The 23,060-nt window shown below is 45.1% G+C and overlaps 1 protein-coding gene across 24 annotated transcripts in view; it reads right to left on the minus strand.

Moving 5' to 3' along the window:
* TNIK (TRAF2 and NCK interacting kinase) overlaps positions 1 to 23,060 on the minus strand; it is a 405,867-nt gene that overhangs the window by 72,328 nt on the left and 310,479 nt on the right. For 12 of the 24 annotated variants that reach the window (XM_084990276.1, XM_084990272.1, XM_084990274.1 and 9 more), the window contains exons 12-15: positions 21,414 to 21,618; positions 3,026 to 3,136; positions 2,087 to 2,173; positions 807 to 995 (exon numbers count right to left, since the gene is read on the minus strand). In XM_084990276.1, coding sequence (XP_084846402.1) covers positions 807 to 995; positions 2,087 to 2,173; positions 3,026 to 3,136; positions 21,414 to 21,618 — 592 coding nt within the window. The remainder of the gene's footprint in view (positions 1 to 806; positions 996 to 2,086; positions 2,174 to 3,025; positions 3,137 to 21,413; positions 21,619 to 23,060) is intronic. The other 12 variants (XM_021071173.2, XM_084990277.1, XM_084990278.1 and 9 more) reach the window with 1 other exon arrangement.

Below are 23,060 nucleotides of genomic sequence, written 5' to 3' on the forward strand. Positions count from 1 at the left end.
TGAAGATTCTAGAACAAAATGCAAAGTAGCATAAAACACCCTTTTTAATGACCAGTTATGCTCACAAGAAAGTAAGGAAATCGTTAGGTGCCACGTTAATGACGGAACTGAAAATCAGTGTGTCAGGCATATTAGTTTATACACTAACTTCCTGGAACGGTTATTGACCTTGGCTGGAGTTACTATTTTGTTTGTTTGCCTTGCTGATTTGATTATCACTGTTTATCCCCCTGCCATTCAATTAATTTTTAATGAGCTTTTTAAAAATAGCTCATCACAGAGTCAAGTTTCCCCAATCCTTCCTTAGTCTAGTAGTTGAGCAAATGAAGCACTGTTACTTTGGAAGTATTTGCAAAAGAAATATAAATGACCTCTGACCCTACAAGTAAGCCACAACCACAAGTCTGGGACCAACTGTGTGTTCACTGGTATGACAAAAGAGCATGGAATGTTAGTGACAATACTAATGATCAGTTTTGGGGTCTAGGTATGGATTGGAAATGATCCTGCCTAGAATCCCTTAAGCCTTAAATCATATTCTTCCATAGAGAAGTCACTAAGAATCCTGGTCTCACAAACTCACTTAGTCTCCAAGAAGGAAAAGGGTTTTCTACTTTCTGTTGTTACTTACAAAAAGAACCACAAATGGATTAAGGTACAGAAGTAATGTTATAGTTCTTCCAAAAGCAAAGCATGTGTGTCTCACATTGAATTATTTTTCAACGTTGTATCACTAGTTTAACCCTCTACTGCTACCAGATAAACTCACCATGGCCAACAGGACCTGGGGGTACTTGCTTACTTACCTCCTTGGCCCAGGCTGGCTTCTCACTAGGACTCATCCCTTCTTTGTAATGGTACAGTGGCTTCTTCTCCACAGGTCTCTGTTCCTGCCGCTGATGCTGAAGGGAAACCAAGTAATCTCTCTCTTGCTTTAACTGTCTCTGTAGTCTTTCTGCTTGTCTCTGTTCTTCCAACTGTTTGCGCTTATATTCCTGTCCAGATCAGGAAAGGGGAGCAAAGAAAAAGCTAAATCACCATATGGAAACCATTGGCCAGTACCAGTGAAGCATGCAATGGAAGCAAGAGAGATGATAAATAACAAAGGGCCTTAACACCAACAGAACCACAGGAGGAGGTCAGGATGTGCCATAGAGATAAGCTACAGCCTCACTTGTTAGCATCTACACAGAAGGTGGCATTTATTGAAAACATTATTGTTTAATGGCCATGCCTACAGAACACCACCCTTTGCAAAGTTACTTGCTCTTGATGAATTGTAACCGAGAAAGTGGCGATAATAAAGGCATTTGGACCAGCACACAGGTCCTATAAGGAGCCATCCACTTCCTGGTTTGGTAATTAAACCATTCCAATGTGTACAATTAAGTTCAAAACTAAACGAGTACCTAAAGACATTGCCTAAATCATCTTTTGTTTAACAAAATTTGGACCAACAAAAGCCATCAGCCAGTTTATGTACAAGCTAAAAAATATCACAGTGCCATCGAATAAAAAGTTCAGTTAAAAAAAAAGATACACCAAGAAGCTCATTTGGAGAGCAGTGTAATAATAATAAAGAAGTACTTCAAGTGGAAGCCGCCTGAGCAGGGAACACAAAATGTTCCCATCGTCAGGGTAAAGCTAATAGTCTGCAAATGAAATATGACTCCAGAGCTGAGTGGGTTCTTACGGACGAAGGGCACTTTGCTGTGATTGTATTCCAGCATGCTGCAAATGACCTTACATATTACTCTGCAATAAACACAGTGGGTCTCAAAAACCGTCTGAACTTATAATAAGACTGGATTCATGTTAAAGTTTCATAAATAGCTGGAGTTAATAAAGAATGCATAACAAGCGTATTCAATGTATTAACACTCAGCACACTGGGTCAAGAAATGCATTAAGTTTAAGGAAATTTTCCAGATCCATGAAGCTTGAAGGATCCCTTCTTCCTGCCTGATTGGCACATTAGAGGAGACAACAGACACACACACACACACACACACACACACACACACACACACACACACACACACACGACGGACACAGGGCAGGTCAACTGGCTAGGCTTTCCCATTACCAGAAGTAGAGCTTGTTCATGCAGTAGCTGCTGCTGCAAGATCTCTAACTGTCTCTGCTCCTCCTCTAACTGTCGCCTGATGTATTCCTGGAGAGGTAGGCAGCAGAGAATTCAGAGGAACACAACGAGAGAAAGAGAGAGAGAAAAAGAACTGGTAATTTCAAAGGTGATAAGCGCTGCCAAGTAAAGTGTGGAAGGAAAGAGGAAAAAAAAAAATACCCAGACACCTCCTTTCTCAACAGGAAAGGTACCCCACACCGAAGCAAAAGCATTTCAATACAGTCAAAAGCACAAGCCCTCTGCCTGCAGCAGCAGTGGACTGAGATGGGCTCAGTGCTTTGCTCTTCCTATTTGGTTTTGAGAACCCAGCTTCTCTGAAAACTTTTCATGACAGGTTCCCTTTTTATGGGCTACCTGGGATAAATGATGCTGTAAAGTTCAGGGGCTCCTGTGCAAGCAACACGGATAAAATAATGGTTGAATGTGATCATGCACCATCTTTGTAATGGAACCATCTTGCAGTTTCACTGCTCTGTCAGAATGTGATTCTAATAGAGAGAGGGACCTGTATCGGTTGCTCAAAGTCTTGAGACCAGAGCTGTGTGAGTAGAAAAGCTCTTCTGAAGTGACAAAAGAGCAAGGACTTGGCTCATTTATCATGCTTCAGTGCTACTTTCAAAGTAGATACCCAAGGTTGGGAGAATCACAAGATCAAGGTATGTCAGGGGCTTTCGACCTAGGCCGGAAGCCAGGTTGAATAAGTGGGCTGTGCCAAGGTTGTGCATTTGACTTCTTGAACAGGTGAGAATAGTTGCTTGAGAAAGTGTGAAAACCTTCTTAAACTGAGCAGACCTAAGAGAAGGTGACCCCACCCCAGAGACGGCTGGCACTGGTGTCCACACAGCCATCCCTCTGCAGGGTTCACTGCCCTGGCTGTACCTGCTCATGCTCCGCGCGTCTCCTCTCCTCCTCACGTCGCATCTGCTCCTCATAGTGCCGCCGCTGCTCCCTCTCCTGCTGCTTCCGCAGCTCCTTCTCTCGCCTTTGTTGCTGTGGGGCAACAAACAGAAAGGCATGAAAGAAATGGCAGTGGTGGGGTGGGAACCCAGCAAGGAGATCAGTGGAAAGTGGATCATGAGCTCTTAACTCGATGCCGGCATGCCGGAAGGTCCGCAGATGTGGCTGGGGGCGCACTGGCCCGGACCCGGTGATGGAGAGCCAGAGTTTACCATGCAGATAGGCTTCCCAGGTTTATACATATCCCAGGAAGTTGCCATGAAGGATGTCCTCCCAATTGGTCGATGAGGGTTTTCAAATCAAGTGTAGGTAACACTGATGTATAATAAATTACTTATTATATATCATCAAACTGTGACATTCTATAGGCTTTAAAGTGCATTTGCAATGCTCATGCCATTCAATCTTTTCCATACCATGGAGGGCAAAAGTATCACAGATAAAGAAAGCAAAAGCCAGAGAAATGAAGGGACATATTCTAGAGGATATATACAGTAATTGCGGCTGAGGGTGCAAAACAATACCTTGACTCCCATCTAGTCCCCTTCCCTTTCTGATACACAGTGTGGCCCTTCTTTATCATCTGGAGTATTCACTTTTAAGTGTCAGTTTCAACTTGTTGCTCTGAAACCTTAAGCTCAGAAACCATCATGCCTCCAAGAGCCGGCACAGTAAGCGCCTTTCATGCTTTATCTGATTTAACCATCACAAAAGTCTTCTGAGGTAGATATTACTATTATTCCCCCCCCCCCCGCTTTTTTTTTCTTTTTAGGTCCATTACTGAGGCATGTGGAAGTTTCCAGGCTAAGGGCTGAATCAGAGCTGCAGCTGAGGCCTAGGGCACAGCCACAGCAACAGAGGATCTAAGCTGCATCTGGGACCTACACCACAGCCTGTAGCAATGCCAGATCCTTAACCCACTGAGCGAGGCCAGGGATAGAACCCGCATCCTCACGGAGACAGCATCAGGTCCTTAACCCACTGAGCCACAGAAGAAACTCCTATCCCCCATTTTGAATGAGAAAACAGGTAGTTCCCGCCATAGCTCAGTGGAAACGAATCTGACTAGCATCTATGAAGATGCAGGTTTGATCCCTGGCCTTGCTCAGCGCGTTAAAGGATCTGGCCTTGCCGTGAGCTATGGTGTAGGTTGCAGATGCAGCTTGGATCCTGTATGGCTGTGGCTGTGGTGTAGGCCACCAGCTATAGCTCTGATTTGACACCTAGCCTGGGAACCTCCATATGCTGTGGGTGCGGCCCTAAAAAGACAAAATAAAAAAAAAAAAAATAAATATAAATAAATAAATAAATAAGAAAACGGAGACATAGAGAGATTACATAGTTATTCAAGGTCAATAAATAAATAAATAAGAAAACGGAGCCACAGAAAGATTATATAGTTGTTCAAGGTCAGGCTCACACTCAAGGTCATACTCAGTCAGTGGTGGAGTTTGATTTCAAAGCCAGGCAATGTGACTCCAGTTTGAGCTCAATCAATATAGAAGATGAAGAGAAAACAGGAGGGACAGATCAGAATTAATCCAACTCTTCGTTATACTCTCAGTAAAGACTCTCTTAGGAGCAGTGACAGGAGCCAATGTTCCTCAGCTAAGGCATTCCCCGATCCCTGGGGCATTTGGCATGTGTGGGGGCATGTGTGAGTTTTTTGGTTGTCCCAATGACAGAGGGTCATGGCTGCTATTTAGCACAGGGGGCCAGGGATGCTAAACATCCCACAATGTGCAGGAACCTCCTACACTACAAAGTATTTCCCCGCAGCACGTGCCAGGAGTACACCTTTTGAGGTATGCTACAGGCCCTGTGTGTCAGAGCCCTGTAGTAGCATTAGGATTTTCTTCCTCAAATGTGAGGTTTTGAGGGGCCCTATCAGAGGGTCCATTCCCTGGTAACAATCTCAACAGCACTCCTCTGTCTGGCTGAGGAAACACACAGTATCCAAGATAAAATGGACTGTGGCTGAATTACACTGATAAACCAGCTCTAAGAAAAAAAAAAAAAAAAAAAAACCAGGAAAGAACTTTCTAGTACAAAGGCTCTCTGTCCCAGTCCTAGCCAACTCAACATAGATATTTGAAGTTCCAAAGAAGCCCACGAAGGAGGAGGCCTGCCTGATGTGGCTGGCGCCTGCAATCCCCCAGACCTGCTGTCATCCAACAGCCTCTGAGGCTCCAGAGTTAAGCAGCATCTTTTAAAACTCAATGTCTATCCCTTCCAGTTCAACCACAGCTTGTCCATCTTAGATTGTTGGCCACCGGGAGCTGCTGGAGGACTGTCTGCCATCAAATGGTATGACCAGACCTGCATTTTTAAGAGGGCTCATTCCCGCCATGGCACGGGCAGGACTAGAAGCTGAAAATGCAATGTGAGGTCACCCTAAGGAAATGCCAGGGCACCCATGAGCTAAGCAAAGGCAGTTGGAAAGTCCATGTTTGTAATCCCTGCTGAAATGCAGCCAAAAGGAAGAAAAACTAAAAATGATCTAGCTTTCTAGTCATTCCAACAGGACAACAGTAGACCCTGACTTAGAAGCAGAAAGTAGAATTAGGCCAAAATTAAATGGTCAGAATTTGGTGACCATGGGGCCCATGAGAGAGAGTGGTGAGTGAAGTTTCTGGCCCAGGAGCATGGCATATCTGTGATAAGGAGGAAGAAAAGCAGGTTTAGGGGAGGGAATGACAGGTATGCAGGCGGATAGGGGTGAGTCAAGTTCCAGACATATGATTATTTGTTTTACAGAAAAATAACATGGGCGATGCGAGGAGAAAACATCATCATAGGAACTGACTGAAAAATTTGGATTACAGACCCCAAACAGAGATATTTCCAACACTCCTCCAAAGCGAATCAATGCCAGCACAGAGAATAAAATAATTATGTGTACAGATCTGGCTCCTGGCAGGAAACAGCCCTAATTTAGTAACATTTCAAGTTTTATACTCCCACCATCAGTCTCTTTCTTGAGGAAAAAAAAAATATAATCAAGGCTTTTGAAGATTTAGCTGATTTTTATGTGAAGGATTTGTACATTTTCAACCCCCTTTCCAGGAATCAATACTGTTTTATAATTAACATGCCACTCAGGTCCCTATGCGAGGTGTACACACTATCGATTGCAACTCAGGAGGGTCTGAGCTTCCCAAGTACACTGTAGTTTCTGAGAAAGACACTTAAAAGTGACTAATAATTAATAATGATCTCATTTGGATCTGCAGCCGCTAAGGCATGGAGGCATCTGCCAGGGCTTTGGTTCCTGCAGTGAGGTTGGAAAAATAAATCACTTCCTCAACCTGCCGAAGGCACCTTGCCAATTTCCAGGTGTTGTTTCTCAATGCTAATACCTTTCTTGGAAAAATGTTTGTTCTCTCTCCTCTTGAATTTGAGATTGCTTGAAGGTATATATCAAATCATGTCAGAAAAAGACCAAGTCCCTGGCCTCAAGCAGACCCCTTACAAAGCTCTGATGACCCTTGCTAGAAGCAGCAGTTCAAGCGCAAGGCTTATGCTTGATCCCCACTGGACCCCCATGTGAGGCCTGGCACCTGACGGGTACAGAGATTTTGTTGAACTGAACTGAGCAAGAAATCTGGGGCAAAGGAAGACAATATAATATCATTTATTATTATTATTATTGTTATTTTTTTGGAGGGGGCATTTTCTCTCCTATCAGTACTTGCAGTTCGTTATATTGTGGTTATTTGAGATGTCTTATTTACTCTGCAATCTAAGTTGTGGGCAGGGTCCCTGCTCTACTCTGTTTTGTTTTGTTGTTGTTGTTGTTCTTTTGGTTTTATTTTGGCTGTTCCTGGGTCAGGGATCCAATCTGTGCCACTGTAGTAAACAGGGTCACTGCAGTGACAATGCCAGATTCTTAACCCATTGAGCTACAAGGGAACTCCTCTACTCCAGTTTTTATCTTCTACTATATGCCATAAAAGGCCAGATATTATTGATGTTTGTTGACCTATATACCACAGATGGGGTAGAAAGAGAAGAGGAGACAGGTTCACAGACTCCCAGACACCTCTTTACCCTTTGACACCTTCCTGGGCCAGAATAGTCTTTTATGCTGAGAATAGACAATCTTTGACAATTTTTTTTCTAAAAAGAGAGCCACCTATGATTGGCACTGGTATGGGATCGATTTTCCATCTTAGAGAAAGGCAGGAAAAGAAAATAACAGAAGAGATGTCTAAGCTGGAAAGAATTGAAAAGGGAAGAATTAAATAATATTTCTAAAATTCACTGAGGCAGAAAGATGGCAGTGGTCCTGTTAAAACAGAATAGCTTAAACCAACTACTCCAAAACTCTTGGCAGACCCCCCCCCTCCCCCATATACTGAATTGCTTAGAAGTATATTTCCATCCACATCTTCTTGGAGACATCTCCAAAAGTTATAGCACATAAAATTAGATATTCAATAGGCTCTTATAAGTTTCTTAACTTTTTCCTGGTTGGGGAATGGTTGAGAATATTTACTCGGAAAGTTCTCCAGGCCATAATCACTGTTGCCTTGATCTATGGAGTAGATCACAGGGGTCCCCTCATCCCTTTGGCTTCTGCCGGTGTTCCCAAAGAATCACTTTTTTCAAACAGTTTTGATCTTCCCTAAAGAATGTTCCCCTCAGGCCATCTCCAGGCGGAGGTTGTATGGCTGTACTTTCAAGGATATGAACTGGTTATTTCATTTTAATGAGCAAATAATCCTGCCCCTTTGCTCACGGGACTGGCAAAGGTTATACATTTATTCCCAGTTGACTGGGCAGAATTTGACTCTTCAAGAGCATACTGTCTTAACACTTAAATATTCAAATCTTATTAAAGCAGTAGGAAATAATCCTCATGGGTGGTCATCACAAAGGCCATGGAGTTAGTCTTTCTTTCCTTTTGTTTCTTTAAATGTTCTTTTTAGATTAAGTTTAACCAACAGGTGTGCACTGCACCAAAGTGCTCTGGCCTCATAGAAGTGACTTTGATGAACTGTTAGAACATAGATTGCATTTTACAGTGTGATCAGAAGAGCAGAATACAGCTAAGCTCTGAGTTTATTCCTGTGAATAACTCAGACGTTATTCATAGCACTATTCAACCATTCCCAGGTGAGTGTACAGGTTTTCAATGAGAAATGGGTCTACTCTTATCTGGACAGCATGAATATTGGCTCATTCAGGTCTGCCTCTTTCCTTAGCTGCTAAGACTCTCAGAGTCAGGCTGCCCCTGCCACCCCTCCCCTCCCAGCATGCAGATGCCATGCTGCACAGGTATCCTATGACCTGACACTACCCTGGCTTCATCTTGTTTTTCTCTTCAATTTTTAGTTCCTTCTACTTTATTTTTATCATTTATTTTTACTTTTAGTTTCTGTATTAATCTTTGCAAGCCACCTTAAGGCTTCCTGGAATGAAGAAAAGTCATAAAGAAGAGTATATATAGGGAGTTCCCATTGTGGCTCAGTGCTTAACGAATCTGACTAGGAACCTCGAGGTTGAGGTTCTATCCCTGGCCTTGCTCAGTGGGTTAAGGATCCTGTGTTGCCATGAGCTGTGGTGTAGGTCGCAGATGCGGCTTGGATCCTGAGTTGCTGTGGCTCTGGTGTAGGCCCGTGGCTACAGCTCCAATTAGACCCCTAGCCTGGGAACCTCCATATGCCACAGGAGTGGCCCTAGAAATGGCAAAAAGACAAAAAAAAAAAAAAAAAAAAAAAAAGAGAGAGAGAGAGAGTATGTACAGGTAAACAATGAAAACCTTATCTTGGCCCTCTAAGTCTTTTGAAACCTCAAAATCTTCCTTGGAAAAATCAAAATGGAGATAAATGAAAAATTGTAGACTGGTAATTTGGTTCTTTCAACATATGAAGATACCACGTCATTTTCCCAGCAGTGGAGATCAATTCGCTCTGATACTTCCATGGTCTCTCATGGAGGGTGGGTTAAACCGAGCTACAGTCCCACGTATAGATCTGGCTGGGACTTACAGGGAAACAGAACCCAATCTCCTTTCTAATCTAAAAGTCTGTACCATGGCCCAGAGCAAACACGGCTAGGTACATACAGCTCACTTGTCATTCTAAGGATACAGATCTTTTGGGAAAAAAGCACAAGATTGTAATCTGCGTTGAAGGGTGGGTTTTTGTTGTTTTATTTATTTTTTTAACCAAAAAAGTATCTCATCATAGATTATTCTAATTGGAGCCTGCTGGGTAAGATAAATGTCATTTTCTTTATTTCCCTTGTTTAAAGACTTTCAGAAAGGTTCAATGCTTTGTCAATGGCCACAAGACAAGTTGGGGGAAATCCTGGAAGGAATACGTACCATTATATCAGGTGCTGTCTCTGTGTGCCAGGTGATTTAGAGGCTTCAGTTTATTTAATTACATAATGTGACTCTAGAGTTTATTGCTATCATTCTCATTTTATAGATAAGCAACTTGAAGCTGAGAGAAATTAAATTTTATATTGTTCCATGTCACACAAAACAGTGGAGCTGATCATCAAGCCCAGGTTGGTCTGACTTCACCTCTTCCACTCTACGCCCACTAGCTCCCAGTCCCTAGTATCTGGGCGAATATTCTATCAATCAGAGATGTGTCTAGTCCAGATAGGATACTAGGCTGCTTTGTACTACTTACCTGGTGTCCAGGTTGAATTTGAGTTTGGTTCTACTATCTGGTAGAATGAGGGGAAACAAGGTGAGATGCCATTGCATAAAGGTTTTGGGCCCTTCTATCTATTACATACACATTGTGTTTCCCATTATACAGACTCAAAAGTAACATCCACATTTGAGAATTAATATCGCTCAGCTGCAAACTGATATGCCACCGGGGGGAAGAGAGGAGGTGTGAGAGGACACGGGACTTGGGGGAAAGAACAGTGGATCAGAAGAAGCAAGACTAGATTTGCTATTGATATAAATAGTATGGACCACACAATCTCAGTAAATACGTAATGAATGAGTGAATGTTGTATGGCCTTGAATGAGTCCCCTTAACCCAAACCTTCAACCAGGGGGTAGGTGAGGTGATCTTACACATCTGTTCATTCCAAGAGTCAAAGCAAGAACAGGCTACATTGCAAAGCAAAAATCGACTAACGATTCAAAATGAGCAGTCGGGCGAAGCAGAATTCTGGCCTGTTCTTGGAGACCTCGGCTTCTTTTCATCCTGGGTGACCTCCTGGATGTGGTGAGAGGGGACCCCACTGACTGTGGGAGACCAGGGCCGGCCTATGGGGGACATCAGAGCAGCTAGTGCAGAATCCAGTCAGGCTCCTTGGGATGTGCCTCAAACCATCCCCTCAACACAGGGGCTCTCTGTTCAAAGACACCCGAAATGAAAGGCCCCAGTACTGTCTTTTGAATCAACTGCACTGCACACATGCCCCCTCACTTAAACAGAACTACTCTGTAGAAGCTTGGCAAGAGCAGTACTTGGGATGAGAGGCATTCATGCTTCTGGGTATTCCATTACCCAATTTAACATCTGTAAAGATTTCACTTTTGGAAAGACTATTGCACATAAACCACTGCAGGGCAAGGGCCTGCTTCTTTGCAACTGACCCTGGGATTCCAAGTCTTTGTTTATAGGAAGACGTGAGACTGACAGTGAAGCAGTCTGGCACCTCTGACTTCACTACACAACAGAGTAATCAGAATCACAAAAAAGAACAATAATCATTCACGTTAAGAACAAACAGCTGTATAGTGCCTCCTGTGACGCTAGGCACTGTCCCAAGCCCTTCACTCATGGGAACTCATTTCTTTCTCACCTCAAGGTACATACTACCATCACTGTCTCTATCTGACAGATAAGGAAACCGAGGCATGCACAGGCCAATATCTTGCCCAAGTTTACTCAGTTGGTAAGTGCAAAGCCAGACTCTACTTTGCATCTGGCTCTTGCCATGGTGCCACTATGGATCTGAACGACATCTATGGTTGAGACACTGATGAGCACAAAGTGAAGGATGCTGTGTTAATGCTTTTTCAAGTGGCTGTTTTCTCATCTATTTTCACTTTGTTACCTGTCTTTTCCGCAAAGAAACAGTAATCAGAGAATCACTGAGAAAACTAGACCAGCTAGATGTAACTCATTCGTTTCCTTACACTCCTACTTTACTCTATTAAAGATAAACCATCTGGAGCTCCCACCATGGTGCAGTGGGTTAAGAATTGGACTGCAATGACTTGGATCACTATGAAGGAGCAGATTTGATCCTAAGCTGGGCATGGTGGGTTAAAGGATCTGGTGTTGCCAAAGCTGTGACTTGGATTCAATTCCTGGCCCAGAAACTTTATATGCCATGAGGGTGGACACACACACACACACACACACACACACACACACACACACACACTCATGCACACAAAGAATGGCTGCATGGACATCCTGAGTACCTATGACTCTGTGGGTTAGTGTAAAAGACAAGTGCAGATGTAACTCGGATTCCTTCTGGTATCATTCTGAAGACATAATATGAGACTCTCATACTGAGTCCTATGAAAACAAGCCCTTTGTAAACCAGTTTATTAATACAATGTCTGCAGAGAGGGCCCCTCTGGCATATCTGGGATAGTAGAGCAGATGCTAAATTATATCATAGGTAGAAAGACTGCAGGAACTGGTTCCATTTGGGCAAGAACACTATCACTGCCTTCACACACTTCTGGGGCTTATGTGAAAGGCATTTTAGGTTTACTTGACATAATCTGTATTAATGCAGGGATATCACAAAGACGTGAATCAATAACAGGATACATTTTCTAACAGTAGTTGTTCAGAAATAGAATAGGCTGCCTCAAGCCTTTAAAAATATATGAAGAGATAATATGTTAAACAGGTTAAATGACTGAGGAGTATTGACACAGGGATTCTTGCCCTGAGAGAAGAATTGGTTTAGATCACTTTTGAGGTCCCTTATGTTCCCCAGCCTCTGTGATTCTATAAAACTGCTCGCCAACTGAAGAAAACAAGAGTGAAATGAAAATGATTCGATTTAAATGTCATGTGAAATAATACTTTCTATGAAATAATACTTTCTGTGAAACTATTTTGTTGTCATAGTTCTAAGCTTGGGAATAGCTAAGAATAATGACTGTGGAACACAAGAGAGGCAGACTGGATGTAATAAAAGAGATTCCATGAAGACCCTGGACAATGGTCAGAATGGAATGGAATGGAAGGTGGTCACAATGCCTCCTCCTCACTGTCACTTATAAGCAACCCCTAAACTGCCCTAGATACACCAAGGGCCAGAAACTGCCTAACACTGTTTTGTTTGTTTTTTTCCCCCCAGTATGAAATGCTATAAATATAAAATATAAGCACATCCTTTCCATGGATTCCCTGCAAGAGGAGGAAGGGATCTGAGCAAAAGGATTTCAAGTATCAGTAGCCTTTTAAGTGGCAGTGCAGGAATTTCAGCCCAACTTTCAGCTGTGGGCAGAGAACCCTTCCCATCACAGGACCCAGGTGACCAAGCAGACAAAGCCAGCTAAGTTAGAACAGAGAACCCTTCCAGGATCCACTGGGAAGCAAGGGTCCATACATCCGTGCAAACCACGTATCCTCCTGAAGCACAGGCGTGAATTACACACATGCACGAGGCAGACCCCATCAGAGGCCGTGGGTGGCTCCTCCCCCGACAGTCAGCATCCACTGCCAACCTGGCTTCCAGCTGTTTCATAATTTCTGTTCAGTTATTGAAATAATAGAGCAAACGTCCAGCTAGAAAGTGTTCAATCTTCGTGCCGATGCTAACAGCATCCAGGAAGAAAGGGCTGCTCTGCCTCTGACCAGCTGCTGCTGCTCACAGGACTCATTACGATGCCTATAGTTAATGATTAAGCGAATTAAAGGCCGTGTCTCAGCAGTGCTGGTGAATTAACACTCCAGGCCCTGAAATGGGAGGGTTAGGCTTGCTCACAGCGCTTTCTTCCGGCTGAGGGCCTGGGAGTGTGGCCTGTGGGCGGGAAGGCCGCATTGCCTTCTCCTGCTCAGGCCGCCCGCAGCTGTGAGCGGTCACCAGGAAAGGGATGACTCAGAGCAGCACCAGCAGGCGGACGGTGGGAAGAAAAAAATTTTCCCATTATGGGCAATTTTTTTTCCTGATTAGTTAGGTAACTGCTCAGTGCCAGGTACTGTTCTAAGTGCTTTGTAGGTAGTGATTCATTTAATCCTTGAAACAGTTACTATCCCATTTTATAAATGAGCAAACAGAGGCAGAGGGAAGTCATATTTTGCCCAAGATTACAAAGGTAGTAAGCGGTACAGCCAGGATTCAAACCCAGGCAGTCTCTTGCTGTATTCGGGACTGCTCTGTCTCTGCCTTCCTGGTGAAGGGGCCTCTCCCAAGGCACTGTGTCCTCGCCACCCACTGGCTGACCAGACATGACAAGGTCTTTGCCTTCTTACGGGTTTTGTTGGGGTACTGGTAGCAGGTGAGGCTTGGTGCATCTGCTGTGGCAACGATGGGATCATAATTACACAGCATGGAAAGGGACAGCAAGAAATATTGACGAGACAACCCACCAAAAAGCAGTTTCTCCAGGGGAAGGGCCTCTGAGCTTGGCTGGGAAGAGGAGACCTTCCAAGGGGCAGCTGGTCCGACAAGATGAGGTGCATCCAGAAGGATGGAGAATGGGCTGCCTCCTTGCGCTGGAGGCTGGGACCTGTGGCTATGTTAACGGCAGATGAAACCCCAGCAAGACAAACAAGAGGGGCACTCTCAGAGAAGAGCCCTCAAAGAGGGATGGAGAAGTAAACAGGGACGGTACCTTAGAGAATTAAAGCAGGTAGGCAAGGGGAAATGCTACCTATATAGAAAACCCTTAACATAAACAAAACACCTAACAACTCTGAAATCACCAGTTGCAAAATACCAGTAAAATATTCACGCAACTCTCTCAATCGGTGCTTGTGTCAGGCATGGTGCAAGCCTTCTGTACCTCTGATTCCCTTTACCTCACAACAATCCTGCCAAGCAAATATCATCTTGATTTGTGTATCTAAGGAAGCTGAGACTCAGGGAGGACAAATGATTTGCCCAAGGCCACACAACTAGAATTAAACCTTGGCCTCCACAACTTCAAAGCCGATGTACTTTGCTCCTACTCTCACCTGTTAGCCAGCCGTTTAAAAACTACTGATATTTTTTTTCTCTTAATGACCTAACCAAATTCCCACTAGTATTATAACAAATATTCTTCCCAAAGCATGAATAAAAGTTTACCTATTCATACATTTATTTTAATAAATTCACGAAGGTTTCACTGCCACACATACAAGAGTAAACATTTGGAAATTATACCTTTGACCTCAGCCAAAGGCACCCACGTCAATAATACTAACAACTGACATTTATTGAGTGTGTATTAAGTGCTGGTGCTATGCTAAGGCTTCCTGGGAATTGACTCCTTTAATCCTTACAATATCCTGGGGAGGCAAATGCTATGGTTATTTCTAGTTTTACAGGTGAGGAAACTGAGGCACAGTAAAGTTAAGAGGAAAAAAGAAAGATAGTGTTAATCAAAACGCTCGTCTCAACAGAATTTCCCCAAATGTTCTGTTGCTTTCTGACTTTTTTTTTTTTTTTTTTTGGCTACCTCAAGGCACATGGGCATATGGAGTTCCTAGGACAGGGATCAGATTCAACTCGTAGTTGCAACTTATGCTGCAGTTGTGGCAATGCTGCATCCTAACCCACTGTGCTGGGCCAGGGTGTCTCAGCGCTCTAGAGATGCCACCGATCCTGTTGCACCACAGCAGAAACTCTTGCTCACTGACTCTTAAAGAGATATGCAGTTTTTCCTGGTCCTCTCCTCCCCATTTTTGCTCTAAAAGCATCTGGGAGAAACCACTTAGGTCCCAAGGAGTAACCTTACCCACCAGTGGTCTTTCTGGGTCTGGGCTCCAGCCGGTGTGGCTTCTGTGTGTCAAAGGGAATGTCGATCACACTGAGTGAAAGGGAATGCTGAGATGACATGAGCAAAGCTGCCCACAACGGATGCACATGTAATTATGAAAAGTCATCCATGTCTAACTTGGATTTGACAAGTCCTTCAAGAGCAAGATCTATCTAGCTCCTGGTGTTGGACAAAGCCACGCCTTTCATATCCATTTCCCTGGTTAATCCTCAGAATTACTTTGGTGGTGGGAACTAGCTTTGTTAAGACACCTCCCAGTAAAGGTCAAGAAGTGGGGCTCTGGGGAGACCAGGGAGCTACTTGGGCAAGTGGGTGGTACATGGTGGCCCCTAAATCCAGACCTCTTGACTTCCAAGTCGATGCAGGTTGCGTCTCTCCCTCCAAAGCAGAGAGGAAAAGAGACATTTCTAAAGAACTATCTTTTTTTCTTTTTCTTTTCTTTTTCTTTTCTTTTTTTTTGTCTTTTTGCCTTTTCTAGGACTGCTCCTGCAGCATATGGAGGTTCCCAGGCTAGGGGTCTAATCGGAGCTGTAGCCACCGGCCTATGCCAGAGCCACAGCAATGTGGGATCCGAGCCACGTCTGCGACCTACACCACAGCTCACGGCAATGCCGGATCCTTAACCCACTGAGCAAGGCAAGGGATCGAACCCGCAACCTCATGGTTCCTAGTTGGATTCGTTAACCACTGTGCCACGACGGGAACTCCCCAATGACTACCTTTTAAATATCCTCTTTGTCACTGAAATGAAAGGGTGCTGTTAGTTTCCTCGACCTTTGGGCAGCATTCTGCAGAGCTGGCCCTGTGGCTCCATCCTCTGCTGGAATACTCACTCAACCCTCTCTGCAACAACATCAAACTCACTTGGTGTCCCTCCCACGTCCTTTGTAGGCTTCTCTGCTCGCTTTCCTCTCCTGCTCTAATTTTCAAAGAGTCTAGTTCCCGGACTCATCCCTCAATGTACATGTCCATGACCATAAACCAGTCATTCCTATTCCCTTCCCCCACCCTCCTCTCTTGACCCCTCCTCTATGGTTCTTTCTAATATAATCCAACTGTAACCTTGGCATCACTACTGGCCACCTCATATGGATCTTAAATTACATCCTAAACTGACCTTATCCTCCTGCTCCCAAACCTGGTCCTCCACCTTCACCTTGATGCTCCAGTCTGATGTTGGGGAATCTTCTGTGACCACCTGCTCTCCACCATTGAAGATGTCTGATCAACTACCACATCCTACACATATTTCAACCATGCCCACCTTCCCCAGTCCCCACCCAACCACCATCCCTCTAAAGCACCACCCTCTCTGGCCTGGACTAAGTGGTCTCTAGTCCACTCTGGCTTCCTTCCATCACTTTCTCTGCAGCAGCCAAAGTTTCATTTAAAAAACACAGATCTGATCATATCCCCTGGATTGAAACATGCTAATGACTTCTCACTATTCTTAGTACAGAATTTGAAATTCCTGAGCCAGGCTTACAAAGCCCTGCAACACTGTGCTGTGGCTTTCTTGCCTAGCATCCCTGCGGGGCCCTCTCACTTTCTTCAGCTGCATGCTGACCATCAGCCCTCCAAGCCAGGTGAGGTTCCCACCATTCTTTTCCACACTAGCAGTCTAGCAATGACCATGAATGGTTATTTGGGTGGTCATTTGCCTAAAGGCTGTTTCCTTCTCATCTTCACAAGGGCAGACCATTCCCAACGCCCAGCATAGTTGCCCGCATAGTGGAGCTATGTTCACTAAATCTGTCATGTGACTGCCTGTAGGGATAGGAAAAAAGTTTTAATTTTGTCGTATACTTAAAAACAAAAAACAAACAAACAAAAAAAAACCTTGAGTTGAGCCCAGTGTCCTTGAAAGACCTTGTCACCTGCAGTAAAAAAAATTAGAGGCTCATAGGAAGTTTTAGACTCAAGGTTCCCATTCTGTTCATCAGTGCTCCACTATAGCTGGCCAGTAAGATATTTAAACAATTTTTTTTCAAGTGACAGAATGAAAGCATGTAATCTCTTTCAGCTAGAGCTGATTGTTTTTACAACTGGATAACATTACAACGGACGTGAGGGCATCTAGTGAAATCTAGGTGGCTTAAAGAACTGAACACAATTCTCCAAAGAATAAAACTTACTACCATGGGCCAGAATGGTATTCCTGGGATCAATGTGATTCACTTCTGTGACTTCGAGATACTCTGCCCAGAATGAAGATACAGAAGGCACTCAGGAAGTTGAAATACATATGTTAACCACTAATATTACTTCAAAACTCTTGAGCAGAATCAAGCCATCACCACAAATCTGCTGCCCAAGGACAATCTGCAAAGATGACCAGAGTAGGCACCTCAACACCTCAAGGTCCTGACTCCTGGACCCTAACTCTGTGATGAAGGGTAAAACAAGCTGTGTATTGTCCAGGCCAAGTGACAGAAATGTGTTGAACTGAGTAAAAACAGAAGAAGCCCTCTTGGTACTTTCTTCTACTGATGGACCCATTCACTTCCGCTGGGTTTAATCAGATTCCTGGAATTTGGTTATAAATTGTACTTTATCATTGGTCAAAAGCAGAGTCATGTACCTACCATTTAATTGGCCTGAAACCACGTCCTTTTCATGAAGCTGATAAAAGACTCCATTCAGTGTACAGTGAGAGTCCTTCTAAGAATATACACATACTGATTTAGCAAACCACATGGTTACCTATAAATAGCAAAGGACAGGCAGGGATTCCTTAGAAATCTCTGGTAGGAGGTGACATCTGAGATCACTGAGAAAGTTGAAGCCAACATGGTCCCGTGTCACCACAGCGGTGTCTGAAGGGCCTTTATTTGGACAAAGGAATGTATTTCCCAGGATGCCAGCACAAGGCCACCCGACCCATAATAAAGTGAAATTCACAAGCCTAACACTGGGATTTAACTGCTTCTGTGTGACAACGTAGTGCAAATTCCTACTGGGGACAAGAAACACAGGTCACCGTAGGCCAGGGCAACAGATATGGATGGAATGCAGCAAGAGAAGGAGGTGGGAGAGGAGTCCCCAGCGGGGGCAGACATTACTTAGGGGTTCAGAACTTACAGCCATCTGAGTATTTTTTCCCCTCTATTAAGCAATAAGGGTAAGATAAAGGATCAAAGATAAAGCCAGTATAATCTCTGATGCCCTGTGGCCATAGCATTCCCACTTCTTGTGAAAAGCCAGGGCACATGCACACCAGTGCGTAGTGCAAAGTGTCTCTGTGTCACCTTCCATGTGCCCACGGGGACATAGAGGGTACACCTCTCTGGACACTCCTGCCCCACTCAGTCTGAGCTCTGACTTGTGTCTAACGGAGGGACTCCTGAAAATCCTGCAAAAGAACAGACACAAGGAGGCCTTGGCAGAAGGTCTGACTGGGTCCTGAGAGCCAGAATCCAGCTCAAACATGAGCACCTGCTGGGCGTGGCTTCTTTGACCTTGCTCAGAAATCCTTAAATTCTCAGCCTTAAAAGATATCAGAAGCAGAGGCCAGGGAAGATGCTGGAAAAGCATGCTGATTCTTGCTTACCAGGGGAGAGGCAGCAGAGACTCAGTGACAGTGGCTGGGTTCTGGAGTCCAATCCCCTAGATTTGAAATTTGGTTTTCTCTAAAGCTATGTGACATTTAGCAAGCTGTTAACCTCTCTGAGACTCAGTTGCTTTATCTTTAGACTGGGGAGTTTTGTGAGGATTCAATGAGACAATTCACATGAAGTACTGAACAGAGTACCTGTTTAATGGTTAAGTGCTTCCTAACTGTCAGAAATTGTTATTCTAGCAATTTGATGAAAAAAAAAATCATGTTTAAGTAAATCACACCAGGTATGTGGGGAAGAAAATCTAAAAAATAAAAGAAAACAATACAATGCATCCTCTGCTTACGTACCAATTGAGAGTCTAGGTTCAAAGGTCAAACATTCTTGTATTAAAATTAAAAAAGAAAAAGAAGGAAATGCGTATAAATGTGTGTGTACATATATGTGTGTCTGTGCCGAGGTACATGCGTACATGTTTGCATTCTCAGTAGGTTAAATGTTTTCTGGGATGACAGTGGGGATTTTCTAGGATTACATGGTACGTGCCTTCAGCCTGAAACTAAGTGTAGCAAATCGTGAAAGAAGGAGCCCATTAGCCACACAGGGGAAAGGCAGACGGTCAAGATTTCCAGGGTGTGATGCTCCAGTGAGGTGAGGGCCTTGGGAAATGCTCTCAGAAGGAATAAACCACAGGCCAGAAAAGAAGCAGGAAAGGCAGGATTCAGGGCAGAGCCTGAGAGGGGAGAGAGGTTTGATCAGAAGTCGAAAGGAATAAGCTTTGCATCCAAACAGCAGAGGCCCTTGGTCCTCCAGAGACTGAAGGAAACGGTGCAGCACTTGGCTGGGGGCTGCACAAGAGGCTGCAGCCGGCCCGGTGGGCAGAAGGAGATGATATCCAGGCACAGCTGCAAAGAGCTGTCTGAGAATTTCTACTTGTGCCCAGGAGAGTAACTGGAGGTGATGCAGGCGCCTCCACTTCTACACTTCGTACTTCACTTCTGAGAGCTGGCTAATTTCCACCCACACCTCCCATCACCCTGCCTTTGCCTGCTCCTTTGAAGGCTTCTGCCTGCAGCCCTTCAGTGCTCCTGTCTACTCCAGCAGATTTCTGAGAACAGACAACGGCAGGTGAACCTCAAACCTTTCATGTACTGAGCATCCGTCACACGGACAACATCCTAGACTTAGACTGGAAAGCACTTCCTTTGCCTACTGCTGTCTGCAGATGTTTACAAGGTTCACAGTTCAAGGCTCTGATTACACACCTACATGTACTGCCTGCCTCAGGGCCCACACAGACGCAGAGCAAGGAGACCTGGGTGCAAATCCCAGCTTTGTACTTAATGGCTCTGCCACCTGGGACCAATTACTTCCATTCCCTGAACCTCAGTTTCCTTTTGTTAAATGGGGATTTGTGTACTCTGCAGGAGAGATAATGGATATGTACAAAGAGATGATAATAGGTGAGATCCTGGGTATAAGCCAAGCACCCCCGCTACCTGGCACACTAAAGTCACTCAATAATTGTAACTGTTGGGTATTATTGTTGCTGGTCTGCATACTAATATTCCAGGGACATAATGAGGTTGATGGGATTTATGGCAAAAACTGGAATGGAGGCCCTCACTGATTTAAACTGGGAAGGCTGGACGTGGATATACCATTTAAAAAGCAATCTGCTCCTGGAGTCTGCAATTCACCACCCTCTAGTTGCAGTTGCCACTTGACAGAGCAAGTGAATTGCTGTAAACTGTTAATGGGGAGCAAGATGGTGTTTGGGAAAAAATTACTATCCTATTACTGTGCAGTTAGTGAAACTTTCATCTGCCATCCAACTTCCCCAACAGCCAAGGTCTCTCAGCTTCCTGTCTAGAGGCTTTGCTTTATCTAGCAGAGGAGAGAGGCCCCAGACCAAAGTTCTGGGAGGGAGGCTTTAATAAACATCTGTAAGACCCCATGGGTGAGAGCCTGGCCTCAGGACATGCCATGCAGGAAAGCATGGCTGGTGGCATGGGTTCCCACACAGATGACAGTAGACCTATTGAAGGCAAGTCTTGCCCACAAGATACAGGTCGGCCCCGGGCCTTGAGGCCTGTGTGGAAGGACTTGTGAAATACTTTCTCCAGTGTTCAGAAGAGTAGCAATGGAGTAGCAACAGACCAGCCCTGCTTTTCCACATTTGACATTTCACTTCTATGCCTATTCACTGTGATCTAGCTAACACCTATATTTCACTTCTCAATCACAGACTTGTCCATTCAAATATTAGTTCATTCATTCCACGAATATTTAGGAGGCATCTATTGTGTGACAGGCATTGTTTTAGATACTAGGTACATGACATAGAGATACGTAAGGGATAAAAGAGACAAAAATCCATTGTCCTCGGGGAGTTTGCATTCTAGTGGGGAGAGACAGACATATGAAAGAACATATAGATTACATGTGGTGGTGACAAGAGCTCTGTGAAAAAAATAAAGCTGGGAAGGGCAACAGGACCAGCTAGAGGGAGGGGTTGTGATTTTAAGAGAGGGGGTCAAGGAGGCCTCAGTGAGAAGGAGATACCTGGGCAAGACTTGAAGGGGTTGAGACCTTCACCGGCTTTTCTGATGTGACCACACCAAGGTCACAGCACCTCCAGCAAGGGAAGTGCCCTGCTTGTAAGAGCATTTGGCAGCATCCTCCTTTGCAGTTCAGGTATGTGTGCCTGCCCGGAACAGGCAGTGCCCTGACTTCACCGGTGGGACCTGGGGACACGATGGACACCTAAGAAGGGACCCCAGCCACAAGATGTGGCCAGGCCGGCCCTCACCTCTTCCAACCGCCGCCGCTGCTCCTTCTGCTCCTCAATGCGCTTCTGGCGCTCGGCCAGCAGCTGCCGCTTGTGCTCCTCGTTCTCCCGCTGCTGCTGCTCCAGCTGCTGTCGCCGCAGTGCCTCGGACCGCTCCTTGTTGGCCAGCTGGAGCCTCAGGAAGTCCCGGCGCAGCGTCGACTCCCCAGGCAGGTTCAGGATGGAGCTGTGAGCAGGAGAGACACATCAAAGGCGGCACGAGGTTGGGGGCGGAGGGGCTGCCCAGGGTCCCAAAGGAGCAGAGCTGGGCCTCACTCACCTGCGGGGGAAGTGGCCATGGAGCTCAAGCGCGGGCTCTCAGACCCTCTGTTATCGCCACTGCTCCTCCGCCCCCGCCCAAAAGACAGTCCAGGTAAGAGAGGTACGTCCAGTCTCCCTGCAGTGTGACCACTGCACGTATCTGCTGTCTTCATCCGCACAGGGATGCCACATTCCTGGAGTCTTCCTCTCTTAGCGCCACCGTCCACACTGCTCCCTCACTCTCTGTTTCTAAAAGCTTTAGTGAGTCCGCAAGCCCCCAGCCCCAGACAGGCTTGTTTTCACATTCAAGAAAGGTAAGGACTAAGCCAGCAATAAAATGGACAATGGGGAGCAGTGAGGGAGCCTGCTCTACTTAGATGGGTACATCATGCTCACCCATACCACCTCCTTGAACCACTCACAGTTACAGGCTGCTCAGTTTTGCATAGTAGCCCAAGGAGATGGGAAATGGTTCCTACTGGTTCATACAGACCTAGTCCTTTTAATCTTTTGGGTAGCTTCCACTTGAAATAAATCCATTAAATAATTACTGAGCACCTGCTATGTGGCAGGCACTGGAATAGGCTCTAGGAGATACAGAAATAGGTAAATAAATTCTCTCTCTAGTTAGTTTCTTGTGGAGGAACAAGGCAAATTATTATAAACAGCATAATTTCAGATATTCACAGAAGACAGACAAGTATAATAGTTTCAGAGTGACAGGGTCAGGGCGCTGGGGTGATGGTGCTGGGGTGAGGATGAAGGGCTCTCTGCTTTAGCTGGGGTGACCAGGGAAGACCTCTCTGAAAAGGTGACAGTGGAGCTGAGCACCAAATGATGAAGAGGCAGTCACATGAAGAGGTAGGGAGGGACCTTCCAGGCAGAAGGGAAGGCACGTTTAGAGGCCTGCTGTGAGGATGGGACCTTATAGGGGTGGCCTTTTAGAGGGACAGAACCCAAACCAGTCTTCTCAGAGTAAACAAGAGGACGTCAGAGGAAGGATAAAGAGGTTAATACAAGTGGCGGTAGATGCCACTCATGGAAAGCTTATTAGCAGAAGAGTATCAAGACCAGATTGGTTTGGCTGCCTAATAGATGATATTCTGCGGGGGTTACACGGGCAAGTAAGGACCCTACTTGGTCAGATACCACAGTGGCTTTGGGGTGGAGGCTTTAACCAGGTAGGAATGGTGGGGATGGAGGCTGGGAGAAGCATTTTGGGACAGAGTTAATGACACCTGTTGATGGATCTACTGTGTGGAATGAGGGATGACCTGCAGGCTTTTCCTTGGCATCTGGGCTGGGATGGTGAGGCAAACTGGGGATGACAGGGGAGGAGCAAGTGTGGTGGCTGACAAGGGGATCATT

The sequence above is a fragment of the Sus scrofa genome, chromosome 13 (genome assembly GCF_054392235.1).
Source record: "Sus scrofa isolate SSC_HxYL_T2T_F1_AM1 chromosome 13, Sscrofa_HxYL_maternal_Yorkshire_Landrace_v2.0, whole genome shotgun sequence".
Taxonomy (NCBI): Eukaryota; Metazoa; Chordata; class Mammalia; order Artiodactyla; family Suidae; genus Sus; species Sus scrofa.